Source organism: Phyllostomus discolor, chromosome 6 (assembly GCF_004126475.2).
Source record: "Phyllostomus discolor isolate MPI-MPIP mPhyDis1 chromosome 6, mPhyDis1.pri.v3, whole genome shotgun sequence".
Classification (NCBI taxonomy): Eukaryota; Metazoa; Chordata; class Mammalia; order Chiroptera; family Phyllostomidae; genus Phyllostomus; species Phyllostomus discolor.
In genome coordinates this window covers 56,407,663-56,434,502 of record NC_040908.2, presented here as the reverse complement: position 1 = coordinate 56,434,502, position 26,840 = coordinate 56,407,663, and the positions used below count along the sequence as shown (strand labels likewise).

The 26,840-nt window shown below is 37.0% G+C and overlaps 1 protein-coding gene across 3 annotated transcripts in view; it reads right to left on the bottom strand.

The window, feature by feature from the left end:
• CTNNA2 (catenin alpha 2) overlaps nt 1–26,840 on the bottom strand; it is a 1,115,426-nt gene that overhangs the window by 888,981 nt on the left and 199,605 nt on the right. For all 3 annotated transcript variants that reach the window (XM_036028216.1, XM_036028217.1, XM_028515274.2), the window contains exon 3: nt 8,205–8,400. In XM_036028216.1, the coding sequence (XP_035884109.1) occupies nt 8,205–8,400 (196 nt within the window). The remainder of the gene's footprint in view (nt 1–8,204; nt 8,401–26,840) is intronic.

The following is a 26,840-nucleotide window of genomic DNA, read 5'->3' as shown; positions in this document are numbered from 1 at the left end:
TGGACCTCAATAAAGTGTATTGAAGGAAACAGTCCTGAATTGGCAATCTAGATCTCTCATTTGATATATACAGAGGTATGATTTACTACTCTTTGTAAGGCAGTGTAAGGATAAGAATATTTCAGCCTCCATGTGGTGTTTGTTCTTGCCATTTCTGCTAAGCACATCAGCAGAAAGTGTTTTTTAATTATTATTGCACACTTCAATTAACAATGTATTAATATTGGATCATTAATTGTGACAAATGTCCATCAGTGATGTTAGGTATTAGTAATAGGATGAATTGAGTATATGGGAACTTTCTGTACTATCTGAAAATCCAAAATTATTCAAAAATAAAAGTTTATTTTAAATAATTAAACAGGGTTAGGTAATTTTGTGTCGATTGAGTTTTCAATTCAATGGAGTAAATACCTAGATAGAAGTTAACTGGATTAGTTCTATTTAAAAAAAAAAAGTCAAACCATCTTTCAAAATAGATGCATCATTTTGTGTCTGAATGAATGAAAATAACTGTCATTCCACATCCTTGCTAATGTCCACTATTGTCAATTTGGGAGATTTTATTGATTCTAGAAGTCATAGTGAAATCTCGTTGTTGCTTTAATTTGCATTTCCCTAATGACAAATGATGTTGAATTTTTTCCATATAATTATTTGCCATCTGTACATCTTCTTGGATAACAGGTATGTTCAGGTCTTTATACATTTTTTAACTGCTTGTTCCTTTTCTTGTTATTGATTTTTAAGAGTTCTTTATGACAAGAAATTTATAAAATATGTAACTTCGAAACATTTTCTCCCAACCTATGGCTTGTCTTCATTGTCTCTCACAGAAGAAATTTTTAAAATTTTAATATTAGGCTCTACATGAATTGATTCTTTCATGCATCAAGCTTTTGGTCATCCCATTTTTAAATCATACTTCTCTTAGTCTGATATCACTCTGCTTAATTTTTTACTTATTAATTGCCTGTTTCAACTCAGAGTGCAATAGTCCTATAGTCAGAGAACATCTGTTTTTCTTTATTCTATATTCCCAGCACCCAAAATAATGCCTGTGCATAGTAAGTACTCAATAAATAACTGTTGTTGAATTAGTCAATTAATGCACATGAACATTGTTCAGCATCAATAATGTTTATAAAATATGGATAATAATACTTCAAATGACTAACGGAATTATGTTGAGACAATATATGAAAAATGTCTTATGAAAGAAGTGGCAACCAATAAATGGAGGCTGTTGTTATTCTTGTGAAAGATTATGGCATTTTCAAAAGCCAAGGGCTTCAGAGAGAGGGGTAAAAGAATAGAATCTGCCATCATCTCCCAACATGTTGCAACAAGGGCCACACAAAGAACTCCAGGTTGACACAGGGCAGTGATTTTCAGATTTTTAACCACTGTGCTACAAATATTTTTAAAAACGTGCAATAACTGACTATTTAGTCAGGGGCACTGACCTCTTTTCCCTTAGATTGTTAAATAAAAAAATGAACAGCCAACACGATGATGGCCATCTGGCGTGCATGAATCAAAACTATACCTGTTTTTTTGTCAGATAAGAAAAAAATATGTTTGGTGTATCAAACATATGATGCAGAAGGTTAAAAATCACTGACAAAGGTTATTCCTGAGTCCTGAACTGGACCTTGAAACTTTGCCATACAAATGTATTTTATTTAGTCAAATATGCAACAGTTAAAAGCACTGCCAATGTTAAAATCATTTTCAATGAAAAAAAGACTAACTAAAGATGATATATATAAAGGTATAATGAACTTAGACTCTTAGTGATTTTCAATCTTTGAAAACATTAGGATGTATTTGGGGTACTATTCAGAAAAAGAAATTCATTCTAGTGTTATCTTGCCACACTGAATCTAGGTCTGGGCTAAGCCAGATATTTTAATTTGATAGATATTTCCCATCCTCACCCAGGTGTTTTTGAACCAGGTGGTTTGTGAACTTCTCTAAGAAACACTTGGAAAGGAAGCCTCCATGTGGAGGGAGAGGATCAACCATGGGAGAGCAGTGAGCAGCAGTGTAGGGACACAGCAGGGCTTCAGATCCCCAGCTCAGCTGCACTCCGAGACACTTGCCAAGTGCAACTTTAAGGTCTGCCCTTGGTTGAACTGATAAATGTGCACTTTATAATATTACTTGAAAAAATATTATTTAAAAAACTAATGAATCTAGACTTAGCAAAGTCCAAGCTCAAAAAGGGGAGATCACAGAGAGAAGTGAATTCTCTTTCCCTCTGTAGCCTAGGATCTGCCTCTCAAATGCTCATTTTCTGTCACAGAATTCTTTACTTCCCTGAAGCTGATCCCTGTCAGTGCAGACCTGCTTACCTAGCCTCCAACCACAGAGGAGTGAAATCTCACCCCATGACCAATAGGACTCAGCCTCAAAACCCAGTACTACCCATTCAAGGGTAGTCAGCAGCGCAGCACAGAAGAGGAAGTGCAATATCTCTAGGGCACGCAAGCATTCAGGATGCAAAGCATAGAGGCACAAAGTAAGGAATACTTGAGAAAAAGGACAAGTGGGGGGAGGGGAACAGGGGGAGAAAGCCACCAGGTCATCAGGAAGCATAGGCTACTCTCTCTTCAGAAATGTGAAAACACCTTTCTCTCTCCCTGTACTATTCATTCTCAGTCTTGTTCTGTCTCAGCTTACTGGTCCTCAGTTACTCAATAAAATATTGTCTGGGGAAACAAATAATAATAGTGGAACTAGTTGATGCCACTATATCAGTCCACATTTGAGATTGTGTTAAAACAAAGAAAAGCCTAAATAGGCAGCGGATGGTTTGACTATATCTTTGACTGAGGAAATGATTCTGTCAGGAAGCTACCTCTTTTATCTATACTTTCTTGTCACTTAGCTTCATGAGATCCCTCTGAAAGTTGGGTTAAGCCATTGTACCTCTCTGTCTACACGTCATGGTAGCTGAGCCACGTCTTAATTGTGTTGATGAAACATGATCACAATTAAACAATTATACACTATGTACCAGACAGAGAGTGGACAATCAGAGAAGGTTGGTGGCTGAAGACAGGAAACCCAAGCAAGTGTTTCATGGCTTAAGAAAGAGGATGTGGGAACATAAAAATGAAATGGCTTACAACCAAATGTTGTTATACCATTAAATGGACCTACTAATTGATAAACATGAACAGCAGTGCCTATCTTTCAAAGGACAGCCTTTGGATCTACTTTAAATCTAAGAAGATTCACAAAGACAATATGTGAGCATCCCATTGCTAGCAGATGCAACTACATACCAAATAAACAAATTAAATAAAAATTCTTAGACAGTAAAGCCTGTTATAAATTGGTCTTTTTAGCTGCACCCAAGGAAGGCATAACAGTCCATTGTATTCAATAAATAAAATGCCTTAGAAACATATAACAGAACAACACAGATGCCAATGACAGATACATATATTTTAAAAAAATCTGCAATAGTGGTCAAATATCAGATATCCATGGTCCATTAAAACTACCTCCTCTTTACATTCAAAACAATTGAGATCATTCCACCCAATCTGCTGTGGTTCTCATGTTTTATATAAACCCATTTTTGGATAATTTCGCCTCCCTACTCCCTACCAGTTTTCTAGATAAAGAAATGTCACACCTCATAAAATGTATTACCTCATGCCGCCAACCTGACTTTATCCCTTGGTTTCTACAATTGCTCTCTCTGCGGGCTCCCTCCATTGATCTATGCTCCGATAGCTCTGATTGGAGTCAAACAAAATAAGTAAGCAAGCAAACAATTGTGTTCTTTACTTGTCCTTAATGTTTTTCCTATTACTCTTCTATGTCTCTCTTTCCATCTGTGACAATCTTCTGAATCATGCATTAAATATTCACTATGCACCAGGCATTGAGCCAAGCTTCAGAAATACACAAAATAATTATAACACATGGTTTCTTATTAAAGTCCCAAATATCTGTAGGAGCAAAATGAAATATTTGCAGGAGATAATTCAGCGATGACCCAAGAAGGGTACGGTTTCCCTTTCCTGTATGTATCCTTTAATTTACCAGCCACTCTGTTCTTACAGTATCTTTTCCTTCTTTATATTTAGCTATGGTCCCTGTAGCTTCCTGAAAATGCACATTTTAAATATAATTAATGACAACTTCTTAGCAAAATATAAGGCATTTTCTTATTGCTCATCCTCCATGATCTCTGAAGAATTTGACATAATTGCAACAACACTGTAGCATCTGCACTGATCACTGTCTCATTTGCAACATACTTCCCTGAATTTCAAGACTCCGTATTCTTGGCTCTCTGGTCACATTTCAAGGTATGCCTTCCAGATATAATTTATTTCTGTTCCACTTTCCCATCTCTTTGGCTTTTCTTCCAAAAATTATACCTACATCCCTCTATTCTTCTCTATCTCTTTACTGGCAAATACTCAAAGAAAGCTCTGTCTCTGAAAGCTTCATTTATCAACTCCAGAGACTTCCACATTCCTCTGATTCCCCAAAGTTCCATTTCCATAGCTTTAACCATCTGCTAGGCAGTTCCCCTCATTCATCAATGTTTAAAATCAAATTGGTTCTCTCTGTTCATCCCTGTCACCTCTTAAGATGTACCAATTAAGTTGTCCTGGGCCAAAAACTTAGAATAAATGTTCGCTCCTCTCTTTCCTTCAACAAGTGGCAACTTGTTTATTCATTTTTTGCAATGCCTCCAACATTTAGTTTCTTATTTCTGTTCCCCTTGCCACTACCCCAATCCTAGACTTTTAAAGTATTGTGTTGTTTTTTTCTTGCAATAATATAGTAACACCCAAACAATATCTGAGTCTAGCCTTTTTCTGATTTAGCCACCTTTTCATGAAGTTGTCAAATTAATCTTTCTAAAATATCACTTCAGTGGACAGAAACCAACAACTTAACTAATGTTTTTCTCTCTCCCTTCCTCTCTAAAAGCAATGAAAAAAATGTCCTTGGGTGAGGATTAAAAAAATCTGAAAATGAAGATGGGCAATATTAAAACATGTGTCATCTACTCATGCTGAATTTTTTAAAGTGGCACTACTCTTGATCATTTGATTTAAAAAAGTGAAAACAATTCAATAACAAAAGACCACTTCTAATAGATTAGTTTCTACACTACATATTATTTAATAAATAAGAATATAAGGATGCTAAAGCCACTTTAAAGGAGAAAGTTGTTTCTAAATGTGAGTTTTTCCATAATTTCTGAATATCACCTTACATACTAGAAAGAAAAATTCTAATAGAAGGAAAAATAGTTTTTTAAATTTTCCCATGACTAAATACTCCTGTTCTACTACTCATTTGTTCCTCTCACATTCCATTCTCTCCCCATCTCTGTGAAAATCAAGCCATGCTCTTGTTTGTGAATAAAACCTGGGTAATAGCCACACAGGAAAACTGGGCAAAGCCAGACAGTGTAAGGAGCATCACGCAGTAATGAGCAGGGAAGGGGAAGAAGGCAGATAAGAGAACCAGTGGGCACAGGAGTGGAAGGAGAGCCTGAGGGTGGTCGTCGGGGCAGAGAGGCACCTTGCTCACAGGCAGGCCACTGCGGGTGTGGGAGACATTAATGAGTGACAGAAACAGGAGGCAGGACTTTTGCAGGAAAATGTTTGTCATTTTGTATAATATAGTAATGTTGCCTTGAACTAGACACTGTTCAGAGAAAGAGACAGGTGGCAGTGTGTGTTACACAGGTGACACAGAGGTGCCATTTCTGATGCATAATTTTTCTGTAACAAGAAAAGAATACAAACAATATAGGGGGAGTTTAAAATATTCTCTAGAAAGAGTCACCACAGTAAGCTGCCTTAAATTAGCATCTGTAAAAGTTTTTGCTCTAATACTACTAGGACAGTCTAGCCAAAAATTGTCAAAAACACCATTTTGTATAAGTGTCAAGAAAACAAAAATATTAATTTCTACAAAAAGTATCAAACTACCTTCCTGCAAGAAAAAATAAGGGAAAGCTGAGGTTGTTGAAGAAACTAAAAGGTGTTGAAGAAAACACATCACTGTAAATTACAAATTCATTGAGGAAGTAGGCTGGGGACCAGTAGGTCAGACCCTTTCCACTGGGAACAGCCCACTCTTGAGTGTGGTGATGGTTTCATGGTACACGCATTTGTCAAAACTTATCAGATTGCATGCTTTAAATGTGTGCAATTAATTATGTCAGCCAACCTAAAAAAGAAAGAAAGAAAGAAAGAAAGAAAGAGAAGAAAGAAAGAAAGAAAGAAAAGAAAAGAAAAGAAGAAAAGAAAAGAAAAGAAAAGAAAAGAAAAGAAAAGAAAAGAAAAGAAAAGAAAAGAAAAGAAGGAAGGAAAAGAAATTATCCAGGCTACAGATGCATGAAAACAAACAAACGTCCATCTGTAGTTCAGAAGAAACACTAGTTTTCTTTCTTTTTTTTAAAGATGTTATTTATTTATTTTTAGAGAGGGAAGGGAGGGAGACAGAGAGAGAGAGAGAAACATCAATGTGCGGTTGCTGGGGGTTATAGCCTGCAACCCAGGCATGTACCCTGGCTGGAAATCGAACCTGTGACACTTTGGTTCACAGCCTGCGCTCAATCCACTGAGCTATGCCAGCCAGGGCTGGAGCACCAGTTTTCAATAACACTTAAAAACTTGTAAGGTTACACATTGCTAAAATATATATAGAAATATACTCCTTCCACATTGAATAAAATATGTGTTAGCATTACAAATTAAAGTAACATTTACGTTAGAGTAACGAAAGAAAGTAACCTGGCAGGGGGATAAGGTGGCTGTGTGCAGAAGGTGGTGGTTGTGGCAGAAGGAGGTTGCTATTTCCCGGGTCTGAATATCCAGTTGTGCATTTTTGAGTTGGCAGGTTTATAAGAAAGAAGAAAAGAGAAATTTCTTCATCTATACCTTTATTCACTCTCGACAAATGTTTATTGAAATTTTATGAGTATTAAACATTGCAAATCAATGATCAGTGAAAGACACATGGTATGGTCTCTGTTTTTATTGATTTATGCTTTGGCAAGAAAGAAAGTTATCATTCCAGTCAGCCCACAAATATTAAACAATCCTGTGCAGTGACAAGGAAAAGGGCCATGGCAGGAAGGGTTTCCCTGGGAAGGCGTACCTTCAGCCGGGATATGCAGAGGGAGACATCCCTAACTCTGTGAGAGGAAACAGCATGCACAAAGGCCCTGAGGTCACTAAAATGTTTTTTTTAAATAACTGAAATAGGAATTCATCCATTTCAGAGATATTTAGGAGTTAAAATCTATGGGAGTATATAATAGTTTATATCTGGAAGAAGAGAGAAATTACAAGAATGATATAACAGGATTTCTGCAATGTGCAACTAGATACAAATATGTGACCATTAGAGGTAAAAAATGCAGGAGGGAGGCCAGGCTGGGGAGAAGATTTCTGTTTTCATTTCACAGTGCCTTAGAATTTTCAGGTAAAGATGCCAAATAGACAAATGCTTTGAGAAGGTAGCCTAGGGACTGGTGGTTGCCAGGGGCCAGGGAGAAAGGGAAGTGGGGAGTTTTGTATAATAGGGACACAGTTTCAGTTCTGCAAGATGAAAAAGTTCATGCAACAAGGTGAGTATACTTTACATTACTAAAGTGTACACTAAAAATCAGGTAAGTGGTACATTTTATTTTTATATATTTTAACACAAAATTGTTAAATATGGTGAATACATAGTATTTTAGCGAACTAGTTAGCTAGATAACTGATCAATCCATCAATGACCAGAGAGCTAGATTTTGGAAGAAAGCTGTGACTGAAAGTACCAGTTGGGGAACCATACGAAGCAACAATAATTTATTACACGACTTTAATTTTCTCCTCCCTTCATCTTTAAAATCCTGGCATTTGTTGTCTCTGTCAGCATGAGGTCTTCTCATCCTGTTCTCAAGAGTCTGTTTTCATCTACTGAGAGAAAACAACTTGAAGACTTTGAAGTAACATCAGCACTGGAGTGCAGCTATGCTGTACTGCCACAGGAAAAAAAACACACCTCTATTCGTTCATGGACCTAATTCTAGCAAATATTTTAAAAAGACAAATGCAGATACAGAGTGGGGAAGGAAAGACCAAATATGCACTGATTCTAGAGAGATATCCATGGTTTACTCACTCATACCCATCTCCCTTGAACACGATTACTCTGCCTACCTTGTTTGCGCACATCTTCCACAGCAGCAATCAATTCTTCTTTGAGATCTTGACTCTCCTTAGCGATCTGTTCCCCCTTTTCCAGGAAGTTCTGAGTGGCTTGCTCTACGGATGCAGCCAGTACATGGGCTTTCTTTGACCTCCCTTTCTTTTTACCAGATGGGCCTTTGTTGCTTGTATTAACAAGGGTCGTCACCTTAAATATAAAAGAAAAACTGTAAACTGACTCTGCAAAACTGTCTAGATATAACATTTTATCATCTCTTAATGTTTAAATAGCCTTTGTTTATTAGATTGTGAATGCACATCACATAGCTTCAACTTCGGAATATGTGTAATTATATGAATTAACACATAAAGTCATTTATTTAAGGCAGAAAAATAAAAGTTCAGAATGGAAATAAGTAGAAAGAGCAGACATGTCTGTAGTTAAAAGTTTCTAGTTCCCTGGAAGTTATGCGTTCACAAATTGACAAATACAGTGTTTGCTGGAATACCAGCTTCAGGGAGGAAAGAGAACGAAAGAAAATGTGAAATTGCCTTTGAGCCCTGAGGTGGCAGAACCAATTCCCAGTGCTGGGCAAAAAGAGCAGTTACCAAAATAAACATTGGACTATCAATGCCCATTACTTATAGGTCACCTACCAAGGATGTTTAAGGATTATTGCTCATTTCATCTTTTAAAAACAAAATGATAAATTTAATCAGAGGGGACTGAATGGTTAAATCTCAACATTTGGTTAACTAGCTAAAACTTTCAGAATTGAAATCAGATTTGCATTATCACTCATCATCTAAGTATCATAATTTGAATACATATCTCAACTGCCAAACTTCTTTGGCACTATATTTAGAGCTATTTAATTGGCTAACAGCCCTGGCTGGTGTGGCTCAGAGTATTGAGCACCAGCCTGCGAACCAAAGGGTCACTGGTTCAATTCCCAGTCAGGACACATGGCTGGGTTGCGGCCCAAGTCCCCAGCAGGGGGTGCAGGAGAGGTAACCACACATTGATGTTTCTCTCCCTCTCTCCCTCCCTTCCCCTCTCTCTAAAAACAAATACATAAAATCTTTTTTAAAATTGTCTAACAAAGATTTTAGTATCTTTTAAAGAACTTTTTATCTCTCATAGTATTTGGGACCTTTATTTTCTGCCAGTGAGAAGTTTGGGAGAGAAATGAATGCAATGGTTCAGCAAAAGTTGCTGGTCATTGTTAGCCATGCATTTTTTATCAGCTTCATAAGCACGTGGGATCTGTGGTTTATTGCATTGATATTTGTCCTGCTTAGCAGAATGATTTTATTGGAGGTCATCAAAACAGCTAGTCCACAGAAAAGGTCCAAAATGCTACAGTTTCTGCTGTTAACTCCAAATCTGAGAGCAAGCCATGTGATCATTAAAGTCCCAATTAATGTCCAGGAAATTCATGAAGTATGAGATCACATCAGAAGAGAAAACACACTGAATAATGCAAACTAAGATGATGTGTGCAGGTAGAGCCGATACTGAAGAAGTGGGTAATTCAGTGTGGGGAGCTGTCACAGTCAGTTTTCTTATGATTGCTAATTAGATGCAGCGAATTAAAGGACTGTATAAGGACATTTAAGTACAAACACTACACACAATGAAAGAAATGTAGTCCTTGAGAATAAGACTGTCAGATAATGGTAATTAGCTGTAAAATGTGCGTGCAGTCAGTATGTAACACATTACAGAATTTTCAGTTCCACCATCAGAAAAAAGGCAGCCTGTCACAAAAGTTACTTTTTGGAGGTGCAAGAGTGTTCTCAGTAACGAGGATTTACTCTGACACATAAACACAGCACTTTCAAGGAGCCTCAGGAACCCCAAACTCCAAACATAAGCAACAACATTATGCTGGAAACCTAAGCAAACCCAGGAAATCCAACAAACAGGTAGGCAAAGGAAGGGCAAGTATATAGGCACGTTGGTAATAGCATCAACAAAATTTTTTAAAAAGATGTTTTTAACTTTATTTTTACTGACCATATTTGACATATAACATTGTATAAATTTAAGATATACTAGGTGTTAATTTGATATATATATATAGTAATATGATTGCTGCTGTAGCAATGTTGAACACCTGGATCACATTCCATAAGAACCGTATGCAGCTGTTGTCTGTATTCTGCATACTGTGCATTAGGTGTCCTTTTTTGCTAGGCTCTTTATTAAAAGAAAATGTTCCTATCCTCACTGATATCTAATCTATTTTCATTTTACACATAATTCTGAGCAGTTTTGATTTAGCTTTTTAGTCTTCTCAAATTAGAAAAACAATACAAAATGGGGGAGGGAGCTGTTAACTTTAGGCACATGGGCAGCTTTGGGGAGTAGGAGCTGATAGTAGGTCTACCAGAGCAGCTAAATGACTATACCGTGGGTTCATTTTCGTAAAGGCGAACAAACTTCAATTCTTCTGTTACCTCGTGGTACAAGCACTATTCAGATGATGCTCCTAATAACAAGTCTATAGAAAGTGTCGGTTACGTAGAAAAAAAAAAAACATGAAACACTACCAGGTAGCGTTTCTCAGGTAGTTCCTAAGAAAAATGTGATTACTTTCAAATGAAGCAAATCAATTCAATCTTCTTTTAGTAAAAGCTTTTGTTTACTCATGGGTGGAAGTGTATGAAGGAGAAAAGAGGAAAAAAGGATAATGATGGGGTTCCATAAATGTTCATATCTTAATCAATTTAGGACAAAGGAATAATGTCAACTCTCTTCGTTGCTGCTCAGTGTTTTGTTGGGAGACAAAGCCAACAAATTGCAGTCCTGCCCCCACCCCTGCTGCCAATCTAAGGTTTGCTTTCCACAGATTCCATTATCCATGATCAACACATCTAAAAATATTCAATGGGAAATTCCAGAAATAAAAAACGCATAAATTTTAAATTGCATGTTTTCCTGAGTGGCATGATGAAATGTCAGCTGCTCTGCTCTGTCCTGAAGGAACATGAATCCTACCATTGCCCAGCATATCCTTGCTGGGTCTGCTTCCCGCCCTCTCGTCACTTAGTAGCCTGTTCGGTTTATCAGCTTGATGGTGTCACACTGCTCATGTTCAAGTAACACATACTTTACTTTATGCACATACATATAACTTATTACAATACATATTATAATTGTACTTTTTTATTATAGTTATTGGCATTAATCTCTTACTGTGACTAATTTAGAAATTAACTTTATCATAGTTATATATGCATAGGAAAAAACATAATATATATAGGAGTTGGTACTATCCACAATTTCAGGCATGCACTGGGGGTCTTGGAACACATGCACAGTGAATAAAGGGGCATTACTGTAGATAACAAAAAAAGAAAGAAGAGACAGTATTACAAAAGCAGATGCTAAATTATGTCATCACTTATAGAGAATATGATTCTAGCAAGAAAATGTAAGAGAATTAAAAGTCAAACTATTAGAACTACTATAAGAATGAAGAGTGAGCCCTGGCTGGTGTGGCTCAGTAGACTGAGCCCCAAATTGTGAAACAAAGGGTTGCTGGTTCGATTCCTAATCAGTGCACATGCCTAGGTTATGGGCCAGGTCCCAGTAGGGGGTGCACGAGAGGCAACCACACATTGATGTTTCTCTCCCTCTCTTTCTCCCTCTCTTCCCCTCTCTCTAAAAATGAATAAATAAAATCTAAAAAAAAACAACAACCCTTAAGAAAGAATGAAGAGTGAGGTGGCTAAATGCTAAATAAATAATAACAATCTAGAACAGCGGTAACCAATGAAAAACCTAGTTTTAAATATCACATAACGATCATTTGTTATTAGGAGAGATAACTATAGTACAAAATATAGAATGTTGCATGGGGAAAATGATAAATTTAAGGAAGAACACAGAAGATGATTTAAGTAATAAAGAGACATGCCAATAAGCTCTGGAGGTAACAGGTATCTTTGCATAAGGTTAGGTATCCAGATATCTTTGCGTAAGGTTAGGAACTGCCATTAGTTCTTGGGTAGATGGTACTTACAGACTTTTGAGTCTTTTAAATGGTTGTTATTCTGTTGAAATTCTTGGCTGGATGCCATGCCTCCCTCCTACACAAGCAGGCTTTCTTTCTAATTCCCACACCAACTTTTACCTAAGGCAGGAAATATTCAAGATCCACACACTCTCCTTTCTTCTCTAACAATTTTGGAGCACATATTTTATACAGTAGGGGAGAAAGAAAGAAAGCAAGAAGTTCCAGCAACATAGACAAAACATTATAGCATGATTATTGACATGTAGAAATGGATATGATGTTTTCCAAGCCAGTAAGGACACCAGTCTTACTTGAGAAGAACGCTATATATGAAAGATATAGGGAATAAGATTAGATAGATGTGGTAGAACAAAACTTGGAAAAGCTTTGAAATAGGAGTTTAGGCTTTACTGGTCACTGCCCATTTTTTTTAAAGAGAAGCATATTTTAAAGTATTCATTTCCTCTTTCCATTCATTTATCAGCCCACTAAATTTTGCTTTTATCCTCACACCTCCTGTAGCAGAGCCCTTTTAAAACTGATATCTTGCTAAGGTACTTAATAAGTTGTCAAAATCAAATTAGTTTTATCTTATCATACCACTCGGCCACATTTAGTGCAACAGAAGCAATTATCCTTCCTCCTAGAAATATTTTCTGGCTAGCTTTCTTAGCAATAATCTTTTCCTTCTCCAAACTCCTGTAGTTTCAAAAAAAGACATTTTCTACCATCAAATTTACTTTTCTCTGTACTCATTTTTATCTTCCTCCCTCATATGTGAAGAAAGGCAGGCTATTACACACTACCCCCATAACTAATCTGATCACATCCTCCAGAGCTGTTTCATTAGCTGCACCAACTCCTCTTCTAATCTTGGACTCCCCCCTCTCTTTAGGCTCCTCAACCTCAGGCTAGAAGGTTACTTGATTCCTCTTTAGATACACTTCAAATACAGCCTCAACATCTCTGCTTCTCATTAAAGAATAGAAGAAATCATACAGCTTGTAGATAAGAGAATAAATGGTCAAAGGACCTGGGACCTTGACATAATGATGGTCCCAATGAACCCTGGCCAATGAAAAACCTTAGCAATAGCCAGAGGATGGCACCTTATTTTCTGATATGCTGATGGTGTGACTCTGAATATAAACCTGTGAGGTTCAAGGTGGTATAGACTGCTCACCATTTAATATCACTAAGTGTAGACCCTCCATTTTTGCACAATAGCAGTAATACAATGCCCACACAATTTCATTCCTTTTTTTTTTTTGCAATGCATTTTATTATATGACAATTTATCTCACTATGACCCTTCTACTTGATCAGTTCTCTGCTTCCAGGATCTCAACAGACATACAATACTTCTTTTTCCAAAACAATAAACAATTGTGAGGGCGCTGAGGCACTTTGTCTTGGCAACTCTGTCACATCTGCCCAGAGCCAGCACTGGTATAATTTGTCTAAATCTCATCCATATGGCAATCAACTGAAAATGAGTTCTGCAAATGTCATTGTCCCCTGGAGTCTGTTAGAAATGTAGAATCACAGGCATCACTAAAAGAGCTACTAAAAGAGGACCTGTATTTTAACAAGGTCCCTAGATAATTCACATGCACATTAAAATCTGAGAAGCTCTAAAATCTGAGAAGCTCTGAATTCTAGGACAATAATTAACCCCCTTTATCACGCCTAAAGATCACCTAGGTGCTTGTTAGAAGACACATTTCCATAGCTTACAGTGCCTCTGTTCAGGTAGGTCTGAGCCAGGGCATTTTGTATATATCACATGAAATCATGATATATATGGATTATTGACTTTAGAAACAGCAGTTCAGTTAAAGCAAAAGAAAGACAAGAGAATTTACTTCTAAAAGTAAACTCTTCCTCTTATTTTAGTACCATGACCTATCATAAGTTCTCAAAAAGAATTTGTTGATGAATTGATCATTTGATTCTTGGTTGGGAAGCCATCTCCTCTATTAAGCAATTGCAAGGAATTTAGAAAAGTGAGAACATGCAAGTGTGAATGCTGCAAACCAAGCAATGATTTGATCTCCAGAAGACCAATGAAAGATGATCAAGAGCTGAAAACAAAAATGATAACTTGGGCATTATTTTTGCTAGATTCATGCACTTTAAAGGTGTGAGTAGTAAGTCTTTGTGAATTCCACTGTTGGTGAAGTTCTGGAGTATTTCATTTGTCATAATTACTCAACTAACATAACACAGGACTTTGATTACTGTGTAGCCTAAGAAAAAGCAAGACCTTAGTGAGTTGAATATTTGAGAAGAAAATTATCAAAATCAAGTTGTTTACTCCAAGAACAATTGAAAAATCTGAAACAGATCTGAACTACTTCTAGTTAATTATCTCTACAAAGAAAGCCTACATATGTGCTGCATTCAAGTTACTGCTTTTTGCAGATGCACCTTCAACTCTTGTTACAAGGCAAGCCTTCTCACTCAGTTGCTTTGGTATATATTTCTCAACCACTTTATCTTAAAGAATATAATACCAAATTCAGAAAGTAACCCCAAAATAGATATTCGAGGATTTGGGTGCTGAGGTATTTTTAGGGCCAAGATAAGTAGCCAATTACACCTATATTAATTTTTTTTTTCCAGGCTAAACTTTCTGTGGATGTAATTTATGGAGCAAAACAATTAGGTAATGTATCATTCATTCATCTTGTAGGTGAGAAGTGATTCAAACTTATTTCCTAGGAAATGTCTGAATACTGTCTATGAGCCAAGATCAAACAAGGTGTCCTTCTCCTTAGGCACATGTTCTTCAGAAGAACTTCAGTTTCCATTAGAAGATGCTGAATCGACACTTTTCCATTAAGGCATGCTGTTCATAAGTAAGTAGCAGCATAGAAGAGTTCCATTTCTCAACCTCCAAGGGGTATGGTCTTGATTCATTGCCATCCAAAGCTTGTGTGGAATAAACAGCATTTGGTTTGTTTGAAGGAAGTTTGGCTCATCTCTCTCTCCACCTGTTATAAGATCCCCACCAAACTAAAGTAATGCAGAGAAGCAAAGAGGAAGGGTGTTGTACTGGACACTGGAGCAAGTTCTATTGCCTCCGCATGCTATGTGCACCTCAGAGGAAAGGAAAAGAAGTGCATTGTGTGCACCCTGAGGTGACTTATAAGACATCATTCTTCACATAATACAAAGACATTTGTGTATGATTTCAGTGCCAAAAATATAGGATGTGCTCCCTAGAAACTGCCTTGATTTTATTTTATGGACAGTTTGAGTAATAAATTAATGTTTCCTTTTCACACTAACGTCAAAAAGTTTAACCCAAACTTGTAGTCCCTGCTCTAAGGCATATGATTCAATAATTCTGCATTATTACTGTATTATTACTGTATTAGTCCCAATCTTTCCTCCTTATCAGTACTTATAGTCATCTTATCTTTTTTTACAATCGCTTTCCTTTAAAGTCTATTAACCTTCTAGTACTTTACATATCCTGGAATACATCCTGAAATCTTTGCTGGAAGACACAAGGATATATTGTATTGTGTCAACCCTAAAATAAGCCTTTTCCCACACTTTTATGTAACCAAAATAAGGATGAATCGTGCAATCTATTTCATTTAAAAGATATATTTGATGGTACTTCATAGTTTTTAGAAATACTTAAAATATATATAATTTAGATTTGATAAGACATAGTAAATCAAACACTAACAAGAAACAAACTTGTTCCCGCCTTGGAGACAACTGTACTTGAACAATATTTTTTTTAAAAAAGGAAAAAATAAAAATATAAAAAAAGAAACAAACTTGTTTGAAGAATCTACTGAGAACCTAAACTCTGCATAACTTTCAATGTCCACACTCACAGCAATGAAAAATTATGCTTAAAATTAATTCATTGAAGCAATGCCAGACATTCTCTGTAGGAGCAATTGCTTACAATCAGGAATTTTAAGTGAGTAAGAAGGTGTTTCTGTTTTTAAAACTCCAAAATATTTTAACCATCAGTGCCCACCTGCAGCGACCCCATGCTGTTTTGAATGCCCCTAGAAATTAAAGAATGACTAAACTGTATTCATGATTCAGTTCTCTATATTTGCTAAAGTTAAAACAAATAAACTAGGCTGTTCCAACACATCTGAAAGCTCTATAAAAACATATATTTGACTCAATATTATGTTAACTAAAGGATTCAGTCACCCAAGATTTCTATTCCCCACATTTTCACTGACTTTTTAATGCAGTCTTTAACAAGAGCACTTCCTTTGACATATTCGTGTTTTAAAGTTAGTGGATTCCAATCCAGGGTGCACGCACTCTACACGGAATAATGGACAGCTGCTGGGATGCAGGGAAAATACCAGGACTCTATATTGGTTTTTGCCCCAAAATATTTAAAACATAAATGAAGCCAGACTAATGTTTCATATAAGGGCTTACTTATCCTGGTACCACCATCCCCTCTCTACATCAGATGGTCTTGAGCTACATAAATGGGGTACCGCAAGGGAAGGGGCGGCATAAATCTGAGAAATTGTCAGTGACAGCCTTATACTTTCAGGTAAGTGTAAGCTCTGGTGTGGTAGATTTAAGGATTAACTGATTTTCAAACACACACACACACACACACACACACACACACACACACACACATACAGCCTCACAAAATGGACCAGAAACTTTAAAAAAGACTCCGGCAAAGAAACTGAACTTGAAGATAGTAAAAATACAGGCACAAGTGAAGTGCAAGCAAATGCAAAGCTGACTCTTCTCCCACTCTTAACACAAACTCTTTGTCAGTTACATTACGAGGCGAAAACAAAAAGGACATGGACAGCAGTGTGGAAATTAACTGTGGGAGTGGGCAGTAGGATGGCTGGAGGGGGGGAAAAAGGGGGAGAAATTGGGATGACTGTAGTAGAAGAACAATAAAAAATGATTTATAAAAAGAGAAAGTCTAATCACAGCTGAGAACATAAAATGTGTATTTACATCCATTATTACTAACAATGACTCTCATCCCATTTCCTTGAGGTGGTAGCTAATGATGGCCTAAAGCAACTATGATTTATAAAACTTTAAAAAGATGATGCACACAGAAAATTTAGCCATTGTTGCTATGTATTTTATATTTACTTGTTCTTAATGGAAACTAAGTTTTATTATTTCTTTGTTGGTCAGGGAGAAGACGTCATGGTGCTACCAAACCTCCTCCTGTTTCCTCTGGTCACAAGACTAGTCTACATCGACTGACGGAATTGTAGGCAATGGAAGGTGAGCAGTGGTGAGGGGCAAGTTTCTCAACCTGAGCCTTCAAAATCCTCCTTCCTGTGTTTGCCCCAGGCTGAGAAAGTTGAAGGTGGTAAAGCCACAAGCTGGAAGGAGCTAGAGTCCCCGAATTCTACCTTAGAGGAGAGTGAAATATTTCTTGGAAAGACTCTCCAGTTTTATGTAATCAGATAAAAATTTCTGTGTAGACTCTGAGATCTTGAGGTTTATCTGTTACAACAGCCAATACTAACTATACCACTGTTAGTTATAGAGTTATTAGTTATAGAAAAATATTATTAAAGTTTACATCATTATTTTAAATGTTTATAGTTATATATTTTATTAAACTCTAACTGACATACAACATCATTTTTGTTTTAGGTAGACAACATAATTATTTGACATATATACAAGGAGTGGCACAAATAACACCCCTTTTATGACACAATCTTTTATTATAAAATCATAAACATGTAATTCTGTAATGTAACAATATCACACTCAAGCATACCATATGACATTTTAGGTGAAATGTTCAAACTAAAACTGTAAATTATTACACCATATTATTACCCTACCAACCAAAGTCAAGCAGGCATTACTTCTTCTGGACACTGTATATTGCAAAATGACCACAATAAGTCAAGCCCATCATCACACATAGTTACCATTTTTTTCTTTTGATGAGAGCTTTTAAGATGTACTCTCTAAGCAACTAACTTTCTTTCCTTCTTTCTTTCTTCTGGTCGTTCTTTCTTTCTTTTTACAAAGGTGGAGGTTTATTTCAACAAAACGTGAAAAGAATACATCCGACTAGTTCGTCAGAGTATGCAGCCATCAAATTCTCGATGAGACAAGTGAGGCTGCTTTGTGAAAGAGGTGAGCACACAACACGGCAATCTCAGCTCTAACAAGTCTTGGTCAATACGTCAGTTACACTCCTCTTGCCTCAGTAACCCTGTGTGTGTAACAGACTGTGGGAATACCAGATCACTCACGTTCTGTGGCTCCTTCTGACTTCCCCATGTGAAAAATCTTTGTATAAGGTAAGACTTAATGTGAGGCACTCAGGAGGTGGAGGAACAGGCATTACAGGGCTCTAGAGAGGAAATGGATTCGTTTAGTGTTTCACAATTTGGTGGATGGAGTGGGGAGAGATAAACTAGTGTAACCCCCTCTGAGGAAATGCCAGGGCAGGCACAGGCTAGCACCGGCCAGCTGCAGAGTCCAGGACTTCATACCAGCTGTCAGTGTGGGGAGTTGTATTTATTGTGCAACTTTCAAATCTATAGTATAGTGTTATTAACTGTAGTCAACATGTTGTACATTATATCCCCATAACTTATTTAATTTATAACTGAGTGTCTGTACAGTTTGACCACTTTCAGCCACTTCGACCACCACCATCCCCAACCTCTGGCAACAACCAATCTGTCCTCTGTATTTCTGAGTTCATTTTTTAAAAGTATTCAATATATAAGTGAGATCATATGGTATTTATCATTCTCTGTCCGACTTACTTCATTTAGCATAATGGTCTCAATGTCCAACAATGTTGTCTCAAATAGCAAGATTTCATTCATTCTTATAGTTGATGAGTTCTCAAGGGTTCCCAAGTGTTGTGGACCAGAATGCGCATATGTGAACAATAACCCTTTCACTGTATTAGTCAGTGGGGCTGGTAGGCATTATTGAGCAAGCATGTGTACAGTGTGGCAATCACAGAGCAACAAATCCAGATCAAATTTTGCATTAACCTTGAACATTCCTCAGTGGAAGCTATTTGGATGATTCAGAAGGCTTTCAGGGACAATACGATGAGTGTAGTGCAAACAAATATGTGGTGCAAACACTTCGAAGATGGTCAAGGATCCATGTTCTGGAGGCCTACAACAATCAGAACACCTAAAAATATTGAACATGTACAGGCTGCAATCAACCAAGATTGGCAACTGACAGTGCAAGAACTAGAAGCTGACCTGGGGATTCCAAAAAGTACTGTCTGAGATTTTGATGCGGGATCTTGGCATTAAACATGTCATGGCAAAATTTGTTCCATGTCTTCTGCTACCAAAGCAGAAGGAACATCGTACTGCAGCTACCAATGACTTGATTTAAACTGCAACCAACGAACCAGCTTTTCTCAAGAAGGTCATAACTGTGAAAGGGACTGAGGAGTCACTGTTCTATGTACAATGTTTCTTGTATCTCGTACCTTCTTCGATAAATGTTTCTATTTTTCATATTACATGGTTGAATACATTCCTCCATTCATTCATCCATAGACACTCAAGTTTTTCCATGTCTTGGCTATTGTAAATGGTGCCGAAATAAACATGGGGGTGCAGATATCTTTTCAATATAGTGTTTTCATTTCCTTTGGATAAATTCCTAGTGAAATTGGTGAACCATATGGTAGATCTGTTTTGTTTTGTTTTTTAACAAATAGGGGAAGGGAGGGAGAAAAAGAGGGAGAAAAACATCAGTGTGTGGTCATCTCTCATTTGGGGACCTCCCACTGGGGACCTGGCCCACAACACAGGCATGTGCCTTGACTGGGAATTGAACCAGTGACCCTTTGGTTCACGGCCCATGCTCAATCCACTGAGCTATACCAGCCAGGGCAGTAGATCTATTTTCAGTTTTTTTGAGGAACCCCAATACTGTTTTCCATAGTGGCTACACCAAATTATATTCCCAAAAACAATGCACAGTGTGTCCTTTTGTCTCCAAAGTATATACCTGTGTGTGTGCATATGTATATACAATGTATATAATATATTAGTTCAGAAATGCATGCTTATTGAGAAAAACAAATCATACAAACACAGAGAGAGAGGTACAGAATCTTAAATTATCCCTTTTCCCCTTTTCTTTGGACCACAATGGTTAGTAAAACCCAACTTATCATTAAGCACACAACACTCCAGCACTGACAAGTCTGGAGGTTGGACAAAAGCTACTACATGTTCCATTGTTACTGAAACCTGAATTATGGTGTTTTGGAGAGTATCACTCTCTTGAGTAATAGATACAGCAAAACACATTAATCAGATTGAGGAATCAAAGTTATTCAGAAACAGATCAACCACATTTTGCAATCACTGGAGATGACAAGAGCGGTAAACAGCTCCCAAAGACACTTGTAATAAGCAAGTCTAAAAGGATCAACAAAATCATAGTTGCAACACAGGTGATTTGATTACATTAGCACCGTGCTTTATTATTTTATTTACTAAAGTTAATATGTGTTACTATTAAGTATATTGAGTAGAAGCAACTTCCAAAAGTGACAGATATCAAGACCAAGAAATCTTGTAGTCACCTAAAAAAATGAAACCCCCTATTCTAACAGGACAAAGAGATTTTAGTGTAAAATCATGTTGATCTCCACAAAAAAAGAAAAAAAAAAGATGGAGAAAGAAATGATCAGGCTATTCAGAAGCAAGAACACATAGCATTAATTTCTTTATTCTTATCTAACATTTTAAATGTATTTAAAGAAACTTCTCTAGTAGGAAGCTTGAAATATAAACATTTTATGAAATAAAAATTAATTGTTCATTTTCTCAAACATTTTGTATAACCATTAAGCCTGTCACCCTCTTTGTGTGTGTGCACGCTCTCACACACACCCAGAACAGAAAACACAGGCTAGAATCCTCATCATGCTACCCTGACTTTCATGCTTTTGCCGTAGGACATATATTTTTAAAATGCGAATCTTGGTAAGCATGATATATTTTAAACATAAATTTCAGGCCACCTTTTGGAAGTACTAATAAGGAGCTTTAGATTCATGTAAACTCATAAATATAACAACTGGAATTAATACTAAAAGGAAAAAATATATAAGCCATTATCATTTCTGGGAACAAAACCAACAGTCAAGTCTCACAATGAGGAAAAAATACTAACAAGACACAGAGGGATACATTTAACCCAAAACCTCCTGAGTTGAGGAAAAAACTATTTCCTTACTAGTGTATTTAAAAACCATTTCTTCCAAAACCTAAAAGCAAAATAATCCTACCAAACTATCATCTTTTCTGCTGTTGACTAGTTTCTATTCCAGAATCAAAACAAATCATGATTAATAATTCCACCTGTTCTTTCCTTAATCAACTACAAGGCAGTAAGTGCTCTCTAAATATGCCCAATATGTCCTTGTTACACACACAGCACTTGTGTGTGAGAGTGAGGAAATGAAAGTGTAATCCCTGTTACTCAGTTAAGGACATTGAAGCGTGGAGAAAGTTGCCTGCAAGAGGTCATAAAGCCTATTGTAGAAGGAAAACTCAGGTTTTAATTTGTCTGACACTGCCTATTTACTCCCTAAAGACAACATTCAAAACATATTGTTCTAATTTTATATACAGTCCAAATTTCTAAAACAAAATAAACTATATTTTTATCGCTAAAAAAATGGATGTGGCTAGCTGCACAATTTTATTACATCATGCATGATATACCGTGTTTTAAAAAACATTCCCATGTTTATCAAAGAAATAATTACATTATCTACTGACATTTTCTGATTTTGATATGTAAGTGAACATTATTTTTCTCCCATTACACTACAAAGTGCTGGTAAAATGCCAATGACTTGAAAAAACACCACGTTGGCATTTTACTGTGGAGTCATCTCTTTCTGGATAGAATGCCAGCCTTCCACTTGAATGCACTGCCATATTGTCTAGCTGCATTCTTTAAACATTGCTTTTCAAAGACTTCAAGGTTTTAAGAATTGTTAATGAAATAAAGGGGGAAATGAGCACTTTGTAATTATTTTGTCAAGATTCGTCTTTTGAACTTTTCTTTGGACAGTATACAGAAAAGAAAGCAGCTCATTTTCTACTACAGGATATCATTTCTCTTTCCAAACTGCATTAGCATTTTTGCAACTGCACAATGGGGTCTAGTTGATTGCTACTGAAGCAATATTGCAGAGGGAAATGTCAGCGAAAGGCGATGGCGTGGGGTAGTGGAAAGAATCCACGCTTTGGAGCCTGCCATTTCTTATCTGAGTGAGAAATTACTGAATCTTGGGTTCAGTTTTGTATTTTGAAAAATGAGAGTAATTATACACACCTCATAGCAATGTTGTGCGTTTTCAATATGATAGCTTATTTAAGGCACTTGGCTCTGAAACGAACAAGACGCTCCAAAAAATAACAAAGAACACACAACCCTGAGTGGAAACAGTCCTGGACACAAAGCCAGAACACCTGAACTTGAGCCCCACACCAGCCACTTATTGGCTATGAGGCTCAATTAACCTCTTTGAGCCTCATTATTTTTAGCTCTCAATTAAAAATTATTTCTAAGTTACTTCAAACTCTTATATTCTATAATGCTAATAAAATAAAATTCTTAACTCATGGTTCAGGATGGTAAATAAGTTTTATATATAAATATCTGAAATCTATTCTCTGTTTCACTGAAGTAGACTCAATAAATAGATGAGCATTGATTTAACAATGGATATTCTGATGTCAGAATCTAACAAGTTAACAAGGAAAGATAAAAAAATCTCCTTTTGGAGATCTTTCATAAGAAACTGGGTATCTTCTGAAGCTCTTCTAAGGCTCATGGGAGCCCTGCAGACCCCTGGGGAACCACGCCAATATTCCATCCAAGTATTTCATGAAATTCCTCATAACTATCTTTAGATATGAACCTTACCTTTATGTTGTCTATGAATTTCTAAACTGAATATGCCTGTAGAGTACCATTAAATGAGCTTAATTGTGAAGTCTATCTTTTGTTATTAGCAATGCATAATTCATATGTAATTACTTTTTCACATAGCATGGAGGATAGTTCAACAGTTTTGTTTTTTATTAATATGAAGTTTCTTTTTTTTAAAAGATTTTATTTATTTATTTTTAGAGAGGGAAGGGAGGGAGAGAGAGAGAGAGAGAGAGGGAGAGAAACATCAATATGTGGTTGCTGGGGGTTATAGCCTGCAACTCAGGCATGTACCCTGGCTGGGAATCGAACCTGCGACACTTTGGTTCGCAGCCCTCGCTCAAACCACTGAGACACTCCAGCCAGGGCTGATAGTTCAACAGTTTTAAAATCAAATACTTACATTTTTTGAAAAAGTATATTTTTAGCAATGTGCTGATAATTTTGAGAAGCCAGGGCATTGCTGAGCCAGAATGTCTGAGGTAGGTGTTTAATTAGACTAATTAAGCAACATGTAGTCACTTCCGGTTTTCTATTTGCTCTTTGTAAGTGTAGATAAGCAACACAACTGAGTGCCTAATTAGACTATTTAAAACTGACTCACTTTTTATAACCAGGAATTTTTTAACCCACAATCACAAACTTAAAACATAATAATATGTCGTAGAAAGTCCTACATATTTTTCTTTTTGATATAACCACCATTTTTTTATTTTTTCATATTACTGTCACAATATTAACATAGGGGAATAAGAATAATGAAATGTACTTCATATATAAGGGGCATAAAATACTACATATTTACTGCTCTCAAAGATTTTATTAGCAAGAATAAGATGTACCTTCTTTTGCCTGACTCACTCTTAATAAATCAACATATTTAGTTTTCCTAGGAATCAAACCTGGAAAACTGTCTTCATTAGCATTATAATGACTTAAATCAGCTGCGTATAAATCTCTGGTGGTTATTAAATTTCAGATGGACAAAGGCAAAAATTACTCTTCAATTTCTCATCTTTCTTCTTCCCCTATCAACATTAAGGCTATCCTAAAAGTTCATTTTTAAATCACCAAACTACATAAAAAATCCGAGTCCATTTTTGGGTCCCTCAAAGTACAGTTTATATGTTCCTGAATAGTATGTGTATCGACTAGAAAGTGGTCACAAACACACACACACAGTTTTACGGTGGTTCAACTTACAGTTTCTCAACTTATGATGATGTGAAAACAATATGCATTCAGGAGAAATCATACCTCAAATTTTGAATTTTGATCTTTTCCTGGACTAATGATATGCAGTGCAATACTCTCTCGTGATGCTGAGCAGTGGCCGTGAGGCAGAGCCCCTCATCAGCCACTCAGTCCCAAGGGTAAACAACCATACTTTGCAACACTCCGCAGTGTACTGTGTTGTCAACATATTATGTTTTGTGTTTTCACAACCCATCCTGTCTATAGAACACCCATCTCTGTCTCCTGACTCTGGTAAGAAAAAGAGGAAGGCACTTACTCTTGAGAAAAAAACTCCAGATAACTGCCCAACTACAAGTTAATGTAAGTGTTCTGAGCACATTTAAGGTAGGCTATGATGTTGGTAGGCTAGGTTATTAAAGGCATTTTTGAATTATGATATTTTCAACTTATGCCAGAGAGAGATAACATCAGATGGACTATTGCTTAAAGTCACAGAGAAGTCAGTAAGTAGCACAGCCAGGGTTTGCAGCCTCAATTCTCTCCTCATCATCCTAGCCTGATCATCTTTTATTTCACATTTGAGTAGCAAAATGGACTTTGATATCTTAGATAGAAATGTTTTGTTTTATGACATAAACTCAAATAAAATTCATAGAAACTGAACACTGCAGCATACTAAATATAAAAGGCATGCATCATCATGGAATTGGAATCACAACTTCTAATTACAACAAAAGCTCATGCAGCTCACTCTCTAAGCCTAAATTCTGTAAAATGCCAAATGTATACAATGAGACTAAGGCTTTTCTATGGTCCCTTGTGGCTCTGGTGTGCTGTTGACCATACAGCAGGAGAAAGCCAGATAGAGCAGCACAACAACCAGGGAGTGGGTAGCACAGGGTGGGTATGTTGCACAGACAAGCTACTCACCATAACCCATCCATTATTTCTTTGACGTGGGTCTGGCATGGAACATGAATATCTTTAGGAAACAACACTGAGTCTACCTCATCCCCCTAATACCTAGAAACACAGAGAGAAAACACACAGAACAGCAGACAGCCCCCATGTTCTCACAAAGGTTTCTAGAGGAGCCACCAGTGAAAGCAGAAAAGCAAAGGGGCACATATCCTGAGTTCACAGATCAATAAACACTAACACAAATGTCAGAGTCCCTAGCCCACCCTTCCTGTGCCTTCCCCTCAGAGGTGTCACTGTCATAATATGAGTAGGCACACTAAATAGAACCCAGAGTAAATCGAGAAGGGGTAAGAGAATTACAGAAGCCAATTGGAGACACAGGCTAGGGTTGTCAGGGGCCATTAGCTTCTGTGATGCTCCATGTTGGGCTGGGGACCCAAGTTTCATAAGTGTCATCATAGGTAGCATCCAGCGGGCAGTCCAGAGTCGGGATGGTAGTTGAGACATTCTGTTGTTAATACTGTAAACTAGGCAGCTGATGCTGATGTCATGATGAGGCAGAGTAATCCGCCCATTCTAGGCAAGATCTAGGCAGGAGCTGAGGGATCTGGAGGCAAGATTCAGGCTCACTAAGCCAGGCAGCAGCTCAACAGAAATTCAGATCCCAGGCTCTGGGGCTGCAGTACAAACAAAGACTTCACCAGCAGAAAAGAGGAAAGGGCAGTTAATCCAAAGACCAAGCCTAAAAAATGGAACCAGTACAACAGAAGCTGGGGGAATGCTAGTACTCACACGTATCCTTCTCTTGGACACAGCGTGACATATACATTAGCAGTAAGCCTCAGTTCCACAACCCATAAGGCAAGGATTACGCTTCAGGGATACTTGCTGCTCTTATTACAACTGACCTGGAAAATGGACAGGCCTGCAATTCTTGTATGCATTCTCCTTTCAACAGTCCAGGTATCTTCCTCTTTTAAATGAACCCAGACTTCTGCATAGAACCAGAGTCCAGGCAGTTGTAGCTCATGAAGCAGCAGCCTCTTACTGAGTGGCACAGTAGTGCCCTGGAAACAATATTTACCACATGCTAGTACATAACTGATACTGGAAGTTCATTTAATAGGGCAACATTTCCATATATTTGGATTATAAAGTCAATTAAACAATGAGTAAGATATTAAAATTTTAACCTGGTATACAAAGGATAATGCCTGATCTCCCCCCAAGTTCATTTTTTCTTCTTACAATGCATCACCCCTATTTTAACTCTCAATGGCTGCCCTGATGCCAGGGAAGGGAAAGCAACCCAGGTTTCAAAATGACTTTCGATAACACAACTAAAAAGATTCTCTTTTTAAAAAGTATTTTTCTTGAGTTTTAGAGAGGTGAGGTAAAAGTGCTGGCAAACAAAGCAGGTGGCTTTCAAGAGAACTCTGTTCTAAATTTGTTTAAAAAAGAAAAATCCAGGATCTCCAAAGCCAATGGATGTGTGAAGGAGCAAGTGAGATAAAGAATCATGTGAGTCTTCAGGGAATGGAGAAGGAACTCA